Here is a 13,834-nt window from a genome sequence, read left to right as displayed (position 1 = left end):
CCCTATGCAGTCGGGTACGAGTAGAGCTGTGAATTGAAAACTGACAAACCATGATTGAAAATGGCTTCCCCGCATTCTGGGACCAAAGTTAATTAATAACTCCGGTTTCTTGGCTTTATCCATGCAACGGACGGCTTATTCGGGATGGCTGTCTGTCGGATCATGGGATTGACAACTGTCTAGCGGCGTGGGGTGAACTCTCTTTACTCAAGATGAAACAATGTGATCGTCTGTCACCAACCTGCAGTCAATTCGCTTAGAGAGTAGGTCGAACTTGGATAAGAATGGTCTGTATACGAGGTATCCAAACACAATGCATGTAACTACATAGAAAGACAAACACCCACTGCAAGAATGCACAGGTGAGACATAATATGCAGAGCACAAGAGCATCATCGTGGGCTGAACAAGGCGGCAAGCGGGCCGTTACGTTGGTTCTCACTAACAAGGTTGGGGGTGACGGCTAGAAAAGGGGAACAGTGGCAGAAGAAAGAGGAGTTGGAGGAGGAGGATTGGATGAGATGAATCCGTGGGAAAGGGCTGAGAGTGAATGGGAGTGGGATTGAGGAGGGATCAAGGCTAATGGTACTAATTTATTGCCACTGATGTGACGATGTTGGTTTTTTTGATGCCCAGTTTTGTTGTGTCGTATTGTGTTGCATTGGTCCCTTACTTTTCTCTTGCGATACATCTCTCCTTTTCTCTCCTACAAACTTACACCTGTTGTCGACGAAATAAGGAGGATATTAGCTTGTAAGTCAAACACTGAGTATTGCGTATGTCTCTGATCACTTGAGGCTTGAGCTTTGCAGTTCTTTCTCTCCACATGAGCAATTACCCCACCTGCCTAAACACCATCCCCGTCCCCAGACCAGACCAGGCTCAATTCCCTGTCGTCCACTTTCACAATCATATTCGTTTTGTCATTACATCTTGTTCCTTTTGATCCTTCTTTCATTCCTATTTTCTTAATAATTCCGTCTTAATTATTACTCAATTATATCCATCTTCTCTTACGTCACGGCACAACTCAACACGAAAGTCTGCGTCAACTCCTCTCTCATCGCCTAATCTCATAACCCCTGGCCTACCTCACGAGCTTCATTCTGTGCCGTCGCTTATTAGTTTCATGTTCCTGATTGATTACCCAAACCCAATCCAGAACATGCTCCTCAGCCATTGATGCACCCTTGCCCAGCTTTAAGGCTTTTGTCTCATATACGGGAATACCACCAGTTTAACTCCTTCTCCTAGAACTTACGAAACATTGCAACAATCTCCTGTCGCATTCGCATCCCTTGCGTCCTCCTTCTCCGAGGTTGCATTGCCTCGCCACCTGCTGCATTGCATATTCGCCCAACATCAACAGCCACAGTTTTCTGCAACACGCCCGGAAAGACGTCGAACCCCGCCGGTCAGCTTGTCACTCGTCATCATAACTCGGATCGCTTAAACTCGCCTGGCTCCATATTGCGCCGGGCTTCTTCAACTCCCAACGACCCGTCCGCTTTTGCGCCCAACTACACGACCCCCCAGGAGAAGCATCACCATGTTCTAAGTCATGAGCACCCAGACAAATACGTCGGATTCGGTTCCGCCGCCGCCGCGTCCCATTCGTTTTGTACATAATCAAGGACAACCGCCTTCTAAGCGGCGCAGAATCAACGCTGCGTAAGTATACTCCAGTCGTACCACCAGAACATCGTGACACAGACCTAGTCGCACGACTCTCTCCTTTCCACAGTATATCGTCTTCAGATTCTACTTCCTGTTACACAATACCCGACTCTCCTTCGACCCAATTGCTAGGTGCTAACCCCTTTGCGGCTCAGGTGTTTGACCTGTCGGAAACGAAAGACGAGATGCGCTGGCGAACGGCCTGTTTGCTCTACCTGCACCAAGAACGGCCACCAATGTCTAGGATACCCCGAGGAAATCAAGAGGGAGGATTGTGAGAAACCGTCGCTGTTGGATAAGCAGGCCCACGAACGAGACGAGCACGAACCCCGCCACTACCATGATGAGAATATCAAGATCGAGAAGGCGTCTATGCCAGCGCAGCACGTGCCCGAAACTCCAAATTCACATGCCACTTCAGGGACGACAATGTCGCTCGCAAACATGATCGATCCAAAGGTTGAGGACCGCGAAACCCCGAATGCGATGGCGCAGAATGAGCACCACCCTTCCGCTTTACCAACTTCTCCTACTGCTGGGCGACGCTCCGAAAGTCACCGCGTCCCCTATTTCCGATACTTTGGTCCAACTGCTATTGTACCTGGCTTTAAACAAATGGTTGTTTCTGTGCGCGATCGCCGGCGCTCGACTGCTGGTTCACTGGCTGGGACATCGCCGATATCAATACATAGCGGACCGCAAGGAAGCAGCTCGGCTGTTGGGAGCGATGTGGTCAGCGAGGAGCTACCTACCTACGACCCAAACGATTCAGCTCCAGTTCACCCACTAATAATCAGTCTCATCAACACCTTCTTCGTGCAAATGGGCTCCAGTTACCCATTCCTTCGACAGTCAAAATTCTTACGGATGGTGAAAGAAAAGAGAGTTGAGCCAATTCTGGTTGACTCAATATGCGCTTTGGCCGCCAGGTTCTCCGACTCACCAATCCTTACAAACGGAAACGACAAAATGCCAAGGATGGAAAGGGGCGCAGTGTTTGCGCAAAGAGCCAGACAGGCCACTGTTGATACGTTCCCATGTCCGACTGTTGGCGCTGTGCAAGCTTGTCTCCTCATGGCTTATGAGGGCTTTGGAGCAGCCCAGGACAGCGCTCTGTGGATGTATCTCGGGCTTGCTATTCGTATGGCTGTCGACCTGGGGCTGCAAAAAGAGGTGGGAGTTCAGTATCATGGTGAGAAGGATGCTTTGTATTCTCAGAATTGGGGCCGCCATCCGGTTGACGAAGGAAGCTCCGAGGCGAAAGGAGGTGAATCAAGTCAGCTGAGTGCTCAAGAGCAAAAAGAGCTCGTACAAGAAAGGATGGATACGTTTTGGGCGGTCTTTATTCTTGACCGTGTCATCTCATCAGGGACGGGACGACCTGTCACATTTCGAGATGACGACTTGGAACTCTCATTCCCGGAGCCTTTCATCGATCCAGCGACTGGTTGGCCAGCTCCCTACCCGATCTTCCTACAAATAATCCACCTCTACGGCCGTGTATGCGACATTCTCAACAAAATTCGCAATGCGCAGGATCTCACCAAGGAAACATGGGACAAGCTTGGTGAGATGGAGCATGAGCTGACCAGGCTCTACAAGAGTTGGGACTGGCGGCTACAGTTTAATGTCAACAACTTCAAAGCGTATTTGGGAGCAGGTCAGGGCACCACGTTCATCCTGCTTCATTTCTGGTTCCATGCTCTCTTCATCATCCTTCACCAGCCGACTCTCCTTACACCCTTTGCTGAACTCCGCAGTGAGTTACAGCTCTTACCAGACAGTCGCGAGCTTAGTATGAGCAGCGCCAAAACGATTTGCGACATCTTGTCTTTTGCAGACTTGATAGACTCCAAGAGTTTCATTGGAAATCCTTTTGTTAGTCAGCCAATTTACATTGCAGCTTGCGCCTTCGTGATGGAGTCGAGCGCAAACGCATCAGGCTCACCCTCACGGGCCAACTCGCCCCCAGGCGGGCATCATCCGGATGCTCCAGGAGGCAATAAACCTCGAGAGGCCAAAACCTCACGACACTCTTTGTTGGCTTCGGCAGCAAATCAGAACTACCAAAAGTGCTTTAATTCTCTGCAACAGGTGCAAATGTACTGGGGTGGAGCTACCTATATCATCACTGCATTGGACCAGAGGGCCAAAGGAATATGGGATTGCGAAACATATACAGCGGAAGAGTATGAGAGCACTAAAGCTGGACGCAAGAGCAGCAGTGGCGCATTGAACAACCCGTTCCCCAAATTTGAGAATAAGGCATCACCAAGGATGTCAGGACCGCCTATAGCATGGACTCTGGCAGGAACTGCTAATTCTCCAAACTCGAGCCTGACGCTCATGTATCAGAATCGAGACTCCACGCCGGGAACTGGAGCTCAAACTTCACAGCCGGCACGAGCTCCCAGCACACCACCTGGCAATATGATATTTGACCCTATTCGACAGAGTTTACCAGACTCATCGGGCATGCTTGCGCCAGCTTATCCCCAGCCCAACGTCTCAGCTGTGCGGCAATCGTCCCGACCGGTTGGGCCCCGTCGAACTTCGAACCTTTCAGCGACGAGTACGCAAACTCGTCCTACTGTTCAATTTGATGGATTGCCCGAGGACTGTGAGGCCAATGACATTTACACCACTGGGTCGAGGTTTACGCCGACAAATCCACCTTCTACTGCTTTTGATACATACAGTGTCTCGCCACCAACTGCGATGGCTGAAAATGGCGTGAACCCAGCCACGACTCTTTCAGGGGCAAACGCCATGTATTTTGGCCAAACAAGTTTCCCATATGCGATGCCCTGGGGAAATATGGGGAGCATGGATGGCATCACTTTTGACAGCCAGGATATAGACATTGCTGCTTTGGGGCTGCAGCAATCAGACATGATGGGGCCTTGGTTAGACTACATACCTTCAGATGTGTTGAGTCTTTTTGAGCACCAGCATCCGCACATGGGTCAGGGCGGTCAGTGATTCGGCGGACTTATTTAATAGATCTGAGCATGTCAAATCGCATATACCCACGACGGATGGCCCGGTATATTTATGAGGCGTATTTGGTACACATGTATGGCGTTTGGTGGGAGCAATAAAAGAGGGCTAATACGTTATACCAAGTTTACTAAGATCGAGCTTGGCGCAGTAGGTGTATGGAAATAGGATTGCCTTTTAATGATATGTTGCTTGGTACCTATACTTTTGATAGCATTCGCCTGTACCTCTTGGGGTAATGCAGCGGTAGACTACACTGAACAGACGTGACTCGTGAGGATATGAATCCAGAGTGAGTATAGACGTGAAGTCTGTAAGCTGTGGCCGTTGGCGCTTCGACCGACAAAAAAGCATCACAAGGTCGTAATAAATACTGAAACGCCACAGAGTAACCCGGTTCACCCTGAATTCGAACACGCGAACTGCAAAAACGAAGAGTGGCGCAAGGGGAGAGAGCTTTAGGATTTTAGGTTCGGATTTTAGAAGGTTTATAGGTTATGTAGATACCCCTACACCACTCTTCGCCGATGATATACAGAGTGATTTTAGTATATAAAGGTAGGTCCTACACAAGGAAGTCGATATTTTGGTACATGAGGGGAGGGCAGCGCCCCAAATATTCTGCAAGTCGCAACAGATATGTCACACATATATCGTACAAGAACAGCCATCTACAACTTGGCCTTGGTATCCTTCAACCACTGCTCATACCAAACCTTTCCAAACTCCTTCCTCTCGCCCTCCCTGCTCTGCGCCTCCTCGAATCTCTGCTCATGCGCCTCCATAGCAGGCCCCCTCATAAACTCGACCAAGCCAGCGTACATCTCCATTTTCAGCACGCCGTAGACACCAGACTTGCTCTTGTCAATGAGTTCCTTCTCCTTGATAAAGCTGAGCAGGTCTTCGAGGCCCTTGGGCGCAAGACCGTCGGCGATACCGGCTGCAAGGGCGTCCTCGCCTGTGAAGCGCTTGGCTTCGAGGACGAGGCTTCGGTAGGTTGCGTGGGAGTACTTGATGCGGAAGAGAGCTGACATGGCGGGTTTGAGGGGTGCGCCGAAGACAAGCTCGTTGAGACAGAGGAAACCTCGTGGGGTTGGGGCGAGGCGGTAGTCTTGGGCTGTGGCGAGCATGAGACCACCTGCGAAAGCGTGACCGTTCATGAGAGCCACTGTAGGCATAGGGTATCTAAAACAGTCAGCACGCCACTCACAAGCACTCAGCATCATCACAAACTTACGTCAAGAAACGAGCCCAGACATCATAGAGCAAAGGCCAGAAACCCTCCGTCGCAACAGCATGTTCCAGATCAAGACCATTGCTATAAAACTTTGGAATTCCAGAAGTAGTCGCTACAACGCCGTGAGGGTGACCAAACTCGATGATGTCGAGGGCGTTGAGAAAGGCTTTGAGAACGGGTGTTGTAAGACGGTTGTCGGGTGGTGAGAGGAGGGTGAGGAGGTAGACTCTCGGTGAGGGTTCTGTGCATGTGAGGGTTCCGCCGGGATGGGCGCCGCATTTTGCGATGGGGAGTGTGAAGAGAGTAGACATTTTTTTATTAGAATTCCTGAAGTGAGATGAGAGGTTGTGAGGGAGAGTGGGCGTTGTTGGGTGGTATAAGAAGAGCCCAGGTTAGTAGTATAAGAGCGTGGAGTTGAAAGGCCGGCTAAGGAAAACACCTCGGCTTGTGGATAATGCCTGGGGTAAAGTAAGTGAGTGAGATACATGATGAGTCTGAGATGGGCTTCTCGACATATGAGATCACATGATACAAGGAATCTGCTGCGACTCCGGAAGCTGAGCGCAAGGGGTGCAGGTAGGAGACACATGAGCTATTAGCCCGATTCCAAGCATTATTGTGAATAATGAATGCATCTTGCATCTTGCCTTGCATGTGAACGATTGATTTAAAGATTCTGGGGTAAAAGGATACGTACCGCTCATGATGAAACGGTCCCACTTCCCATGACAGCCACGCACCCCAACTCTCATGGGAAATAAAACTTCTAACGTTAGAAGAGGATGCCAGAATAAACTGGTCCAAAGCTCTACTAAAATACACTAAACCTACCTAAGTCTTTTTATCGCTTAGGATAAAGATCCTAAGTTTTCTTGCCCAATCATCACCAGCCAATAGCAGGTCTTCTCTCCAAGCCCCCCCCCCCCCCACTGGAGCTTTTCATTTCCTCCAACTCACCCCCACTAACCAAACACCGTACGTAGCCTCTCATAACCACCACCACCACCAAAAACGCGATCATGGCTTCAGACGCCAAAGACAAAGACTCCATCGTCTTCTTCCATCCTGATCTTGGTATTGGAGGTGCTGAGCGTCTCGTCGTCGATGCTGCGGTCGGGTTGCAGGAGAGGGGACATCGCGTCGTGATATTTACGAATCACTGCGATCCGAAGCATTGCTTCGATGAGTGTCGCGATGGTAATAACTTCAAGTCTTGAGTATTCAGGATTACTAACTGGACTAGGGACTCTCGATGTTCGTGTTCGCGGCCACTGGCTCATCCCAATGTCTATCCTCTCGCGCCTCACAATCCTCTGCGCCATCCTTCGTCATGTCCATCTTCTTATTCACATTGCTCTGTCCAGCGAACTACAAGCCCTACGGCCCCGCGCATTTATCGTCGATCAGCTCTCCGCCGGCCTACCTCTCATGCGATACATCGCGCCATCCTCGCCAATCCTCTTCTACTGCCACTTCCCCGATCTTCTCCTCGCGCAGGGCCGCGAATCTGCCCTCAAGCGCTTATACCGACGTCCGTTTGACTGGCTTGAGGAATGGACCATGGGATTTGCAAGCGCTGTGGCTGTGAACTCGGGTTTCACAAAGGGCATTGTTAACAATACGTGGCCGAATTTGAAGAAGCGCACGGAGACCAAGGTGGTGTATCCTTGTGTGGATACGGAGGTTAAGGATAAGGAAGATGTTGGCAGTGATGGCGATGTTCCGTTCAAGGGGGAGAAGATCATTCTCAGTATCAACCGCTTTGAGAGGAAGAAGGACATTGGTCTTGCGATCAAGGCCTTTGCTGCGATTCCGGAAGCTGAGCGCAAAGGATGCAGGCTCATTCTTGCAGGTATGGCGCACATGATTATGCCTTTCACACGAAAAGTAATACTAACTCATTATTAGGCGGCTACGATCCCCGCGTCGCCGAGAATGTCCAATATCACTCTGAGCTCGAGGCTCTCGCCTCTTCTCACGGTCTCGAACACCTCACCACCAAGACCCTCATAACAGCACTGTCTGCGCCTCCAACCGTGCCCGTTCTCTTCCTCCTCTCGATCCCCAACTCCCTCAAGGCATCGCTCCTCCGCTCCGCACGCATTCTTCTCTACACACCCGCCAACGAGCACTTCGGCATCGTGCCCCTAGAAGCCATGCTCGCCCGAACACCAGTACTAGCTGCTGATTCAGGCGGCCCCGTAGAGACAATCGTTGATGGCGAGACGGGATGGTTGCGATCGCCGAAGGATGTAGATGCCTGGGCTGGTGTTGTGCGCAGTGCGCTGAGACTTGGTGATGCTGATGTGCAGAAGATGGGTGATAAGGGTGCTGTGAGAGTGAAGGAGTTGTTTGGGCGAGAGCAGATGGCTAAGCGCTTTGATGAAATCTTGGTTGATATTGTCGCCAGTAAGAAGCCTCCCGTTTCTGCAATGCGGACAGTCGTCAACGCCGCCGGGGTCTTGCTGGTATGTGTTTTAGGGCTAGTAGTCTCAGCACTCTTATATAAACTTAAGTAAGTTTAACTAAGTTTATATAAGTTTATATCAACTTATATAAGTTTAGGTAAACTTAAGTAGACTTAGGGTAACTTGTTTAAATTTATATAATTTTAAATAAGTTTACTTAAGTTTATTTAAGTCTACCTGAATTTATATAAGTTTATATAAATTTATATAAATTTAAATAAGTTACCCTAAGTCTACTTAAGTTTACCTAAACTTATACAAGTTGATATAAGCTTATATAAGCTTAACTTCTTACAAATTTATATAGGCAAGTTCACATAAGGCTCAGAGTTCTGCAGTTTCAAGGGGCTATTATTATCGGTGTCAGATGCACAGCACCGACACAAATCTTCAATAGATGGAATGACATCCAACCAAAGAAAGTAACAAATCTCTCCACCGTATCTATACAAATGCACGCAAGCCTCCCTGTTCTCCCAGGGGCAGGCTGCTCTGATGCCGCTGTATATAGCCCAGCGAAAAAATGCAAGGGGTTCATTCTTATTCCTCCTCCTTCTCGTCATATATATAAACAATGCGTCCGTCAACGATAGGACTGACTTCCGACGAAGCGGTGACGTTCTGGGCCCCTTCTGCCTTTGATCCGATACATATTCATCCTTTGTCCCTCCTCCGATCTCATTTCAGCTCATAAAACCCGTCATTATTCTCATTTTCTCATCCATACATCCCGCCCACGAAACAGCGGTCCGTCTCAAGAAAAAACAACACGGGATAAATCTTTATAGCAACTGAGCCACCCATGATATGCCATAAAATAGCAATGCAGTAACGATCCCTCTCTGGGATGTGAGCAACGATCTAATAACAAGAAAACACCTGATGTGATACCACGTTTCGTGCAAAGCGAAGGCCTCATGCTCCAAAACATTTCTCCAGGCAACTGAAGATGCAACTCGACCCATAATGGAAAAAGACTCTCAATGCTTGTCTGGCATTTGACAAAGTATGTGACAAGATAAATAAATGAACTTAATAAATATGCCATAAAACGGGGAAGGGGTATCATGTTTCATAGGGTGACGTCCCTTCGTCACCATATGCAGAGGTCGGCACCTTCTTGGCTGTTTCGGTGCTCGCAATGCTAATGTTGGTGTCACGTCTTCGAGGGTTGAAGACTGGAGGTCGTGACGTAGTCTGCGCTGGCTTCTTCTTTGACTTGGCCATGAGCAAGATCCCGTCATCGCTGCCATCGTCGTCGAAATCATCGTCGACGGGCCGGGCAACGGGAGTGCTAGTCACCGAGTCCCGAGCACCACCTTCGAGATGGACAGCAAGAGAACCACTGTCCATAGCAGGAGGATTGCCGTACACGTGGTCGATAGGGAAGCCATTGGGTTCCTTGTCAAAAGCTGGTGGCGTCAGACTGTCGGTGGTTTCGAGCAGTTGTGGGTGAGCGCTGACAATGCCTGGTTTGCACAACAGCTCAGCTTCCATATCAGCTGAGACGGAGCTGGCACCACTGAGCAAGGCTGGCAGAGAGGGATCAGACTGGAATGCCAGCATCCGCTCTGATGTGCTGGCTGTAGAAGGGAGTGCTGAGACAGGGCTGGTGACACTTGGGCTAGTCGATGGGGTGGCTAACGCCTCCATTGAATCGACACTTGACGACTTGGTAGTGGTCATGGTATCTGCGCGAGGAAGGGTTTCATCTCGGGTCCATTCCTCCTGGATAGGTGAGGGCGGGCAAGAGTAACTGATGTACTCAACCCGATCACCTCGTCGCATGCAGAGATCTTCCGAGTGGCGAGGTGGTGACGTTCTTGTGATCGGAGCACTATCCATTCTCTGAAGAGATCGAGGTCTGGTCTTGTTGCAAGATTCAGCAGAGTGGGTTGGAACCGCCTGACTATACTGTTGACCAGCGGCGGCGGCGAGAGATGAGGAGAGTATAGAAGCTTCCAAGCGTCTATGGTGGGAAGCCTTGCCCAAGTCAACGGACTTGACAGGTCGTCTTCCATGCCGAGGTGGTGCTTGAACGCTGCCTGGCGCAACGGTGGTATTGACGCCCACCTTGGGTTCAGCGCGTTTATCTGAACTGGAGAAGAGGCCACGATCGACTGACTTGGACCGTGAGCTTTCATCCATGGAATCCGTCAAGTCCATGTCGCGAGTCTTTCGGACCGTCTCGGCACCAGAGTCATCTGGTCCGTCGACTGGGCTGGAGAAATAAGGGGTAGTAGGAGTGGTTTGAGAGACGGGCATGGGGGAGCCAAGATGGAGCCAGTGTTGAGTGGTTTTGGTATGTCCATGGCTATGAGCGTGACGGTGGAAGGGCCATAGAGAGGCTGCCGATGATGACTTCTCGGGTTCGCGTATCGACTCGCTCTCGCTATGAGCATGATGATGGCCCCGGTAAACGCCGGCTTCGGGAAGAACAGTGGCCAACGGGTCGTAGATGACGGATTCGGGCTGTGGGCTGACTGATTGGCTGACTGATTGGCTGACTGAGAGAGGATGTTCGGGCGCCGCGGCGGCATCTCGCATGGCACTCGCGAAGTAGTCGTCAGGGCGGAGACTCTTGCGTCGGTTCTCGCGGTACTGCCCATGAGGAGTCGGAGGTCCGTTATTGTACATGCTTACGTTGTCGCCGGTGGAGCTAGCAGCACTACTGTTGGCTCGATGTCGCGTTTTGCTATCACTTCGTTCCACGAGGGGGTGCATTACCTTGCCAACAGCCTTCTTGACCACCGAGCGGGCACGCTCGAGAAAAGTAAGAGGCACGACGGCGGATGACATTTCCCTTTCGTCGACTTGGATCTTGCGACCGGAAGAAGGGCGAGCAGGGTCAGTATCGTCGAGCCATCCGATAGGATTCATAATATCCTGGACGACCCATGGGTGACGCTTGATGTCTCGCAATCGAATTCGCTTTTCAGGGTTCTTGGTGAGCATTTGTCGCAGCAGGTCAATAAGGAGGTTGTCGACTTCTTCGTAGACCAAGTCGTTGTCATCACGGTACGGGTGCATGTTCTGACGCTTGTAGAGGGAGGTAGCGGCAGGGGAGGTTGAGGGGTGAACGGGCATCAAGCGGCGCTTGGGGATGTAGACTTCCTCAGTTGCGATCTTTCGGAACATCTGAAACTCATCTTCGGCGAGGAAGGGGATTCGAGCGTAGATCAAGCAGTAAAGCGTCACACCGAGAGACCAAACATCGATTTGTTCCGAGACCTTGGGTTGTTCTGTGTCCAAGTCGGTGTAGCATAACTCGGGAGCAAAGAACGCAGGTGTACCAACTGTCTTAGCAAGTTCAAGATCATCGTCGAAATCCTTGGCCTCAGATTCGGATACTGTGTCGTCAAACTCGCCATCGCGAATAGGTCGGCCAAAGTAGGAGACGCCAAAGTCAGAAATCTTGACGCGATGATCTTTACTCCACAACAGATTGGCTGGCTTGATATCTCGGTGGACGACACCTTGATAATGCAAGTACTCGAGGCCGAGAACAGTATCTCTGAAGGTTGATCGAGCTTGGTCAAAGGTGAAGCATGGAACGTAGGAGAAGTCATCTGAGAAGGGGTCGTGTTGTTGAGGGTTGAAATCAAGAGAGGACATGTGCGAGATGATCGAATCAGCCATGCTGGGAGAGCGTCCTCGGAAGCCTTCGTCGACGTACGGGCCGTACATGGTGCCATCCAACGCGGTACTCGAGGTGGGGTTAGATCGGAGAGCGCTGGGGGTTTCCATGTCGTCTTCCCAATTGATGAACTCGTCAGGGTCTTCAACGGCCCGAGTCGACGAAACCACAGATCGTGATCGTGAATGTGCCCTTTGTTCATCGCGGAAGGTTTGTCGTGAAGTAGGTCTCGAAGGTGATCCATCGCTGACGGCAAAGTCTTGCATGGAGGATATGCGGGACTGGCTTCCTAGACTGCTACTAGGCTCGTCGGCTCCTCCATTCTCAAAACTCCAGTTCATCTGACCGGGGTAATTCTGTGCCATCTTGGCTCGTTTCATTTGCTTGATAGCCTGGCGATGTTCAAGGAGTTGTTCGTAACGGTCCTCCTCGGGAGTTGGGAGCTCGCCTCGCATTTCGCGTTCTATGCGTCGTCGTTCGAATAGACAAATGTGAGGGAGACCCTTCTTACGCCACACAACTTCACCGAGTTCCACATGCTCAAGAACCATGTAAATCTTCTTGAGCTCAGGGTCGTCAATGACTTCGAGGAGGGCGACGACATTCGGATGACGGATCTTCTTCAAGATGGCGATTTCCTTCTTCGTCTTGTCTTGGGGAGACTTTGCCGTAACCTTTCCAAGGCGTCGCTTCTTAGAGAAACGTGGGATGATCTTGATGGCCACATTTTCGCCTGTTTCGAGGTTGCGAGCCAGCTTGACTTTACCATGCATTCCACGGCCAATTTCTTCGATCACTTCATATTGGTTAATGAGCTTGCGGCCTGTGGCGGTATCTGAGTCAATAAGGGCTTTGTGTGTCCTGTGATTGACAAATACGTTAGTGTCTGATAAGTGAAACGGTTGGTGCATGCCAGGCTCCCTGGCCGTCTCCCCCGCCATAGGCGAGCAAAACCGATTGGAGGCGGAACAAGCGAAAAAGGCGGACAATGCGATACGATATTCCCATCGCAGATTGAAATGCTTACTCTCTAACTTTGTGCATCTGCAAAGGGTGCAGGAGAGGACTTTGGGTGTAATTGGGAGGTGTATTGTTCTCGGATACGGAGGTGACGAGATTCTGCCTAGAGGGCGAGGGGCTGAAAAGTCCTGGCGAAGACATAGGAGTGCTGTTGGCGGTCCTCAAAGGCATGGAGGAAGAGGAGGGGAGATGGGTATGCAGCGGCGGGGCTCCGCGAGCCGTCGACGAGAGGGAGGCGGACGACTGTTGCTGCGATAGAGACTTGTGGTGATGACGGTGGGAGTGGTGATGATGGTGCTGATAGTACTGTGAGGGATCCATGATGGGCGAGATTGTTGGAGCGGCTGTTGTCGCCTCGACATACTGAAGGGGAGTGCAGAAGGCTCGCACAGGCGGGCCGTGAATTGCTCAAGTCACAACGGGATGTGACGAGGAATCGATCTATAGTACCATTGTCGCGTGTAGAGAGAAGCGTGTGTCGAGGAGGAGTGAGGGTCGAAGACGTCCAAGACGTTGAAGTTGAGGAACGAGAGATTTGGTGAGAGGAGAGGTTGAGATGGTGACTAGAGTAATTGGTAAAATAGGCTGGACAAAAGAGTAGAGCAAGTGGAGCAGTGCAATAAGAGAGAACAGGTCTTGTGTGTTTGGGGGTGTGGATATGTTAGTGGTGTTGGTGTTGGTGTTGGACTTGGACTTGGACTGGACCCAGTGGAGTTGGTGATGATGGAGGTGGGCATGGAACTGCCTGTGAGTGGGAAGGCACAGTGTCCGTCTCTTTTACTAGGCCCATCTCTC

The 13,834-nt window shown here is 50.7% G+C and overlaps 4 protein-coding genes across 5 annotated transcripts; 2 read left to right on the top strand and 2 right to left on the bottom strand.

The window, feature by feature from the left end:
- The first annotated feature begins 659 nt into the window (after nt 1-659).
- On the top strand, nt 660-5,017 carry FVEG_09736 (hypothetical protein). Of its 2 annotated transcripts, XM_018898799.1 has the most exons (3): nt 660-753; nt 1,255-1,671; nt 1,833-5,017. In XM_018898799.1, exons 2-3 carry the CDS (start codon nt 1,562-1,564, stop codon nt 4,657-4,659), a joined length of 2,937 nt encoding a protein of 978 aa, XP_018756738.1. In that variant the 5' UTR covers nt 660-753; nt 1,255-1,561; the 3' UTR covers nt 4,660-5,017. The 2 variants fall into 2 exon arrangements, with proteins under 2 accessions (XP_018756738.1, XP_018756737.1); XM_018898798.1 differs by lacking the exon at nt 660-753 and having other exon boundaries at nt 868-1,671.
- A 130-nt stretch (nt 5,018-5,147) lies between these two features.
- FVEG_09737 (hypothetical protein) lies at nt 5,148-6,328 on the bottom strand. The gene is made up of 2 exons (XM_018898800.1): nt 5,915-6,328; nt 5,148-5,862 (listed from the first exon to the last, which is right to left on the bottom strand). Exons 1-2 carry the CDS (start codon nt 6,223-6,225, stop codon nt 5,349-5,351), a joined length of 825 nt encoding a protein of 274 aa, XP_018756739.1. The 5' UTR covers nt 6,226-6,328; the 3' UTR covers nt 5,148-5,348.
- A 550-nt stretch (nt 6,329-6,878) lies between these two features.
- Nucleotides 6,879-8,465, top strand: FVEG_09738 (alpha-1,3/alpha-1,6-mannosyltransferase). Its single transcript, XM_018898801.1, has 3 exons — nt 6,879-7,111; nt 7,158-7,766; nt 7,823-8,465. The coding sequence occupies exons 1-3, from the start codon at nt 6,934-6,936 to the stop codon at nt 8,431-8,433; spliced, it is 1,398 nt and encodes a 465-aa protein (XP_018756740.1). The 5' UTR covers nt 6,879-6,933; the 3' UTR covers nt 8,434-8,465.
- A 247-nt stretch (nt 8,466-8,712) lies between these two features.
- Nucleotides 8,713-13,759, bottom strand: FVEG_09739 (CAMKK protein kinase). The gene is made up of 2 exons (XM_018898802.1): nt 13,047-13,759; nt 8,713-12,880 (listed from the first exon to the last, which is right to left on the bottom strand). The coding sequence occupies exons 1-2, from the start codon at nt 13,358-13,360 to the stop codon at nt 9,448-9,450; spliced, it is 3,747 nt and encodes a 1,248-aa protein (XP_018756741.1). The 5' UTR covers nt 13,361-13,759; the 3' UTR covers nt 8,713-9,447.
- Between the last annotated feature and the right edge of the window lie 75 nt (nt 13,760-13,834).

Source organism: Fusarium verticillioides, chromosome 1 (assembly GCF_000149555.1).
Source record: "Fusarium verticillioides 7600 chromosome 1, whole genome shotgun sequence".
Taxonomy (NCBI): Eukaryota; Fungi; Ascomycota; class Sordariomycetes; order Hypocreales; family Nectriaceae; genus Fusarium; species Fusarium verticillioides.
Note: the sequence above shows the minus strand (reverse complement) of the source record. Positions and strands in the feature narration are given on the sequence as shown.

Excerpts from the sequence above, each read along its gene's own strand:
- FVEG_09737 (XM_018898800.1), bottom strand. The coding sequence starts at position 6,225 with ATGTCTACTCTCTTCACACTCCCCATCGCAAAATGCGGCGCCCATCCC. Across the intron at positions 5,863-5,914 it reads GTCTGGGCTCGTTTCTTGAC|ATACCCTATGCCTACAGTGG; the intron begins GTAAGTTTGTGA and ends TGACTGTTTTAG.
- FVEG_09736 (XM_018898799.1), top strand. The coding sequence starts at position 1,562 with ATGAGCACCCAGACAAATACGTCGGATTCGGTTCCGCCGCCGCCGCGT. Across the intron at positions 1,672-1,832 it reads CGGCGCAGAATCAACGCTGC|GTGTTTGACCTGTCGGAAAC; the intron begins GTAAGTATACTC and ends TTTGCGGCTCAG.
- FVEG_09738 (XM_018898801.1), top strand. The coding sequence starts at position 6,934 with ATGGCTTCAGACGCCAAAGACAAAGACTCCATCGTCTTCTTCCATCCT. Across the intron at positions 7,112-7,157 it reads CTTCGATGAGTGTCGCGATG|GGACTCTCGATGTTCGTGTT; the intron begins GTAATAACTTCA and ends TAACTGGACTAG. Across the intron at positions 7,767-7,822 it reads ATGCAGGCTCATTCTTGCAG|GCGGCTACGATCCCCGCGTC; the intron begins GTATGGCGCACA and ends ACTCATTATTAG.
- FVEG_09739 (XM_018898802.1), bottom strand. The coding sequence starts at position 13,360 with ATGGATCCCTCACAGTACTATCAGCACCATCATCACCACTCCCACCGT. Across the intron at positions 12,881-13,046 it reads CAGATGCACAAAGTTAGAGA|GACACACAAAGCCCTTATTG; the intron begins GTAAGCATTTCA and ends TGTCAATCACAG.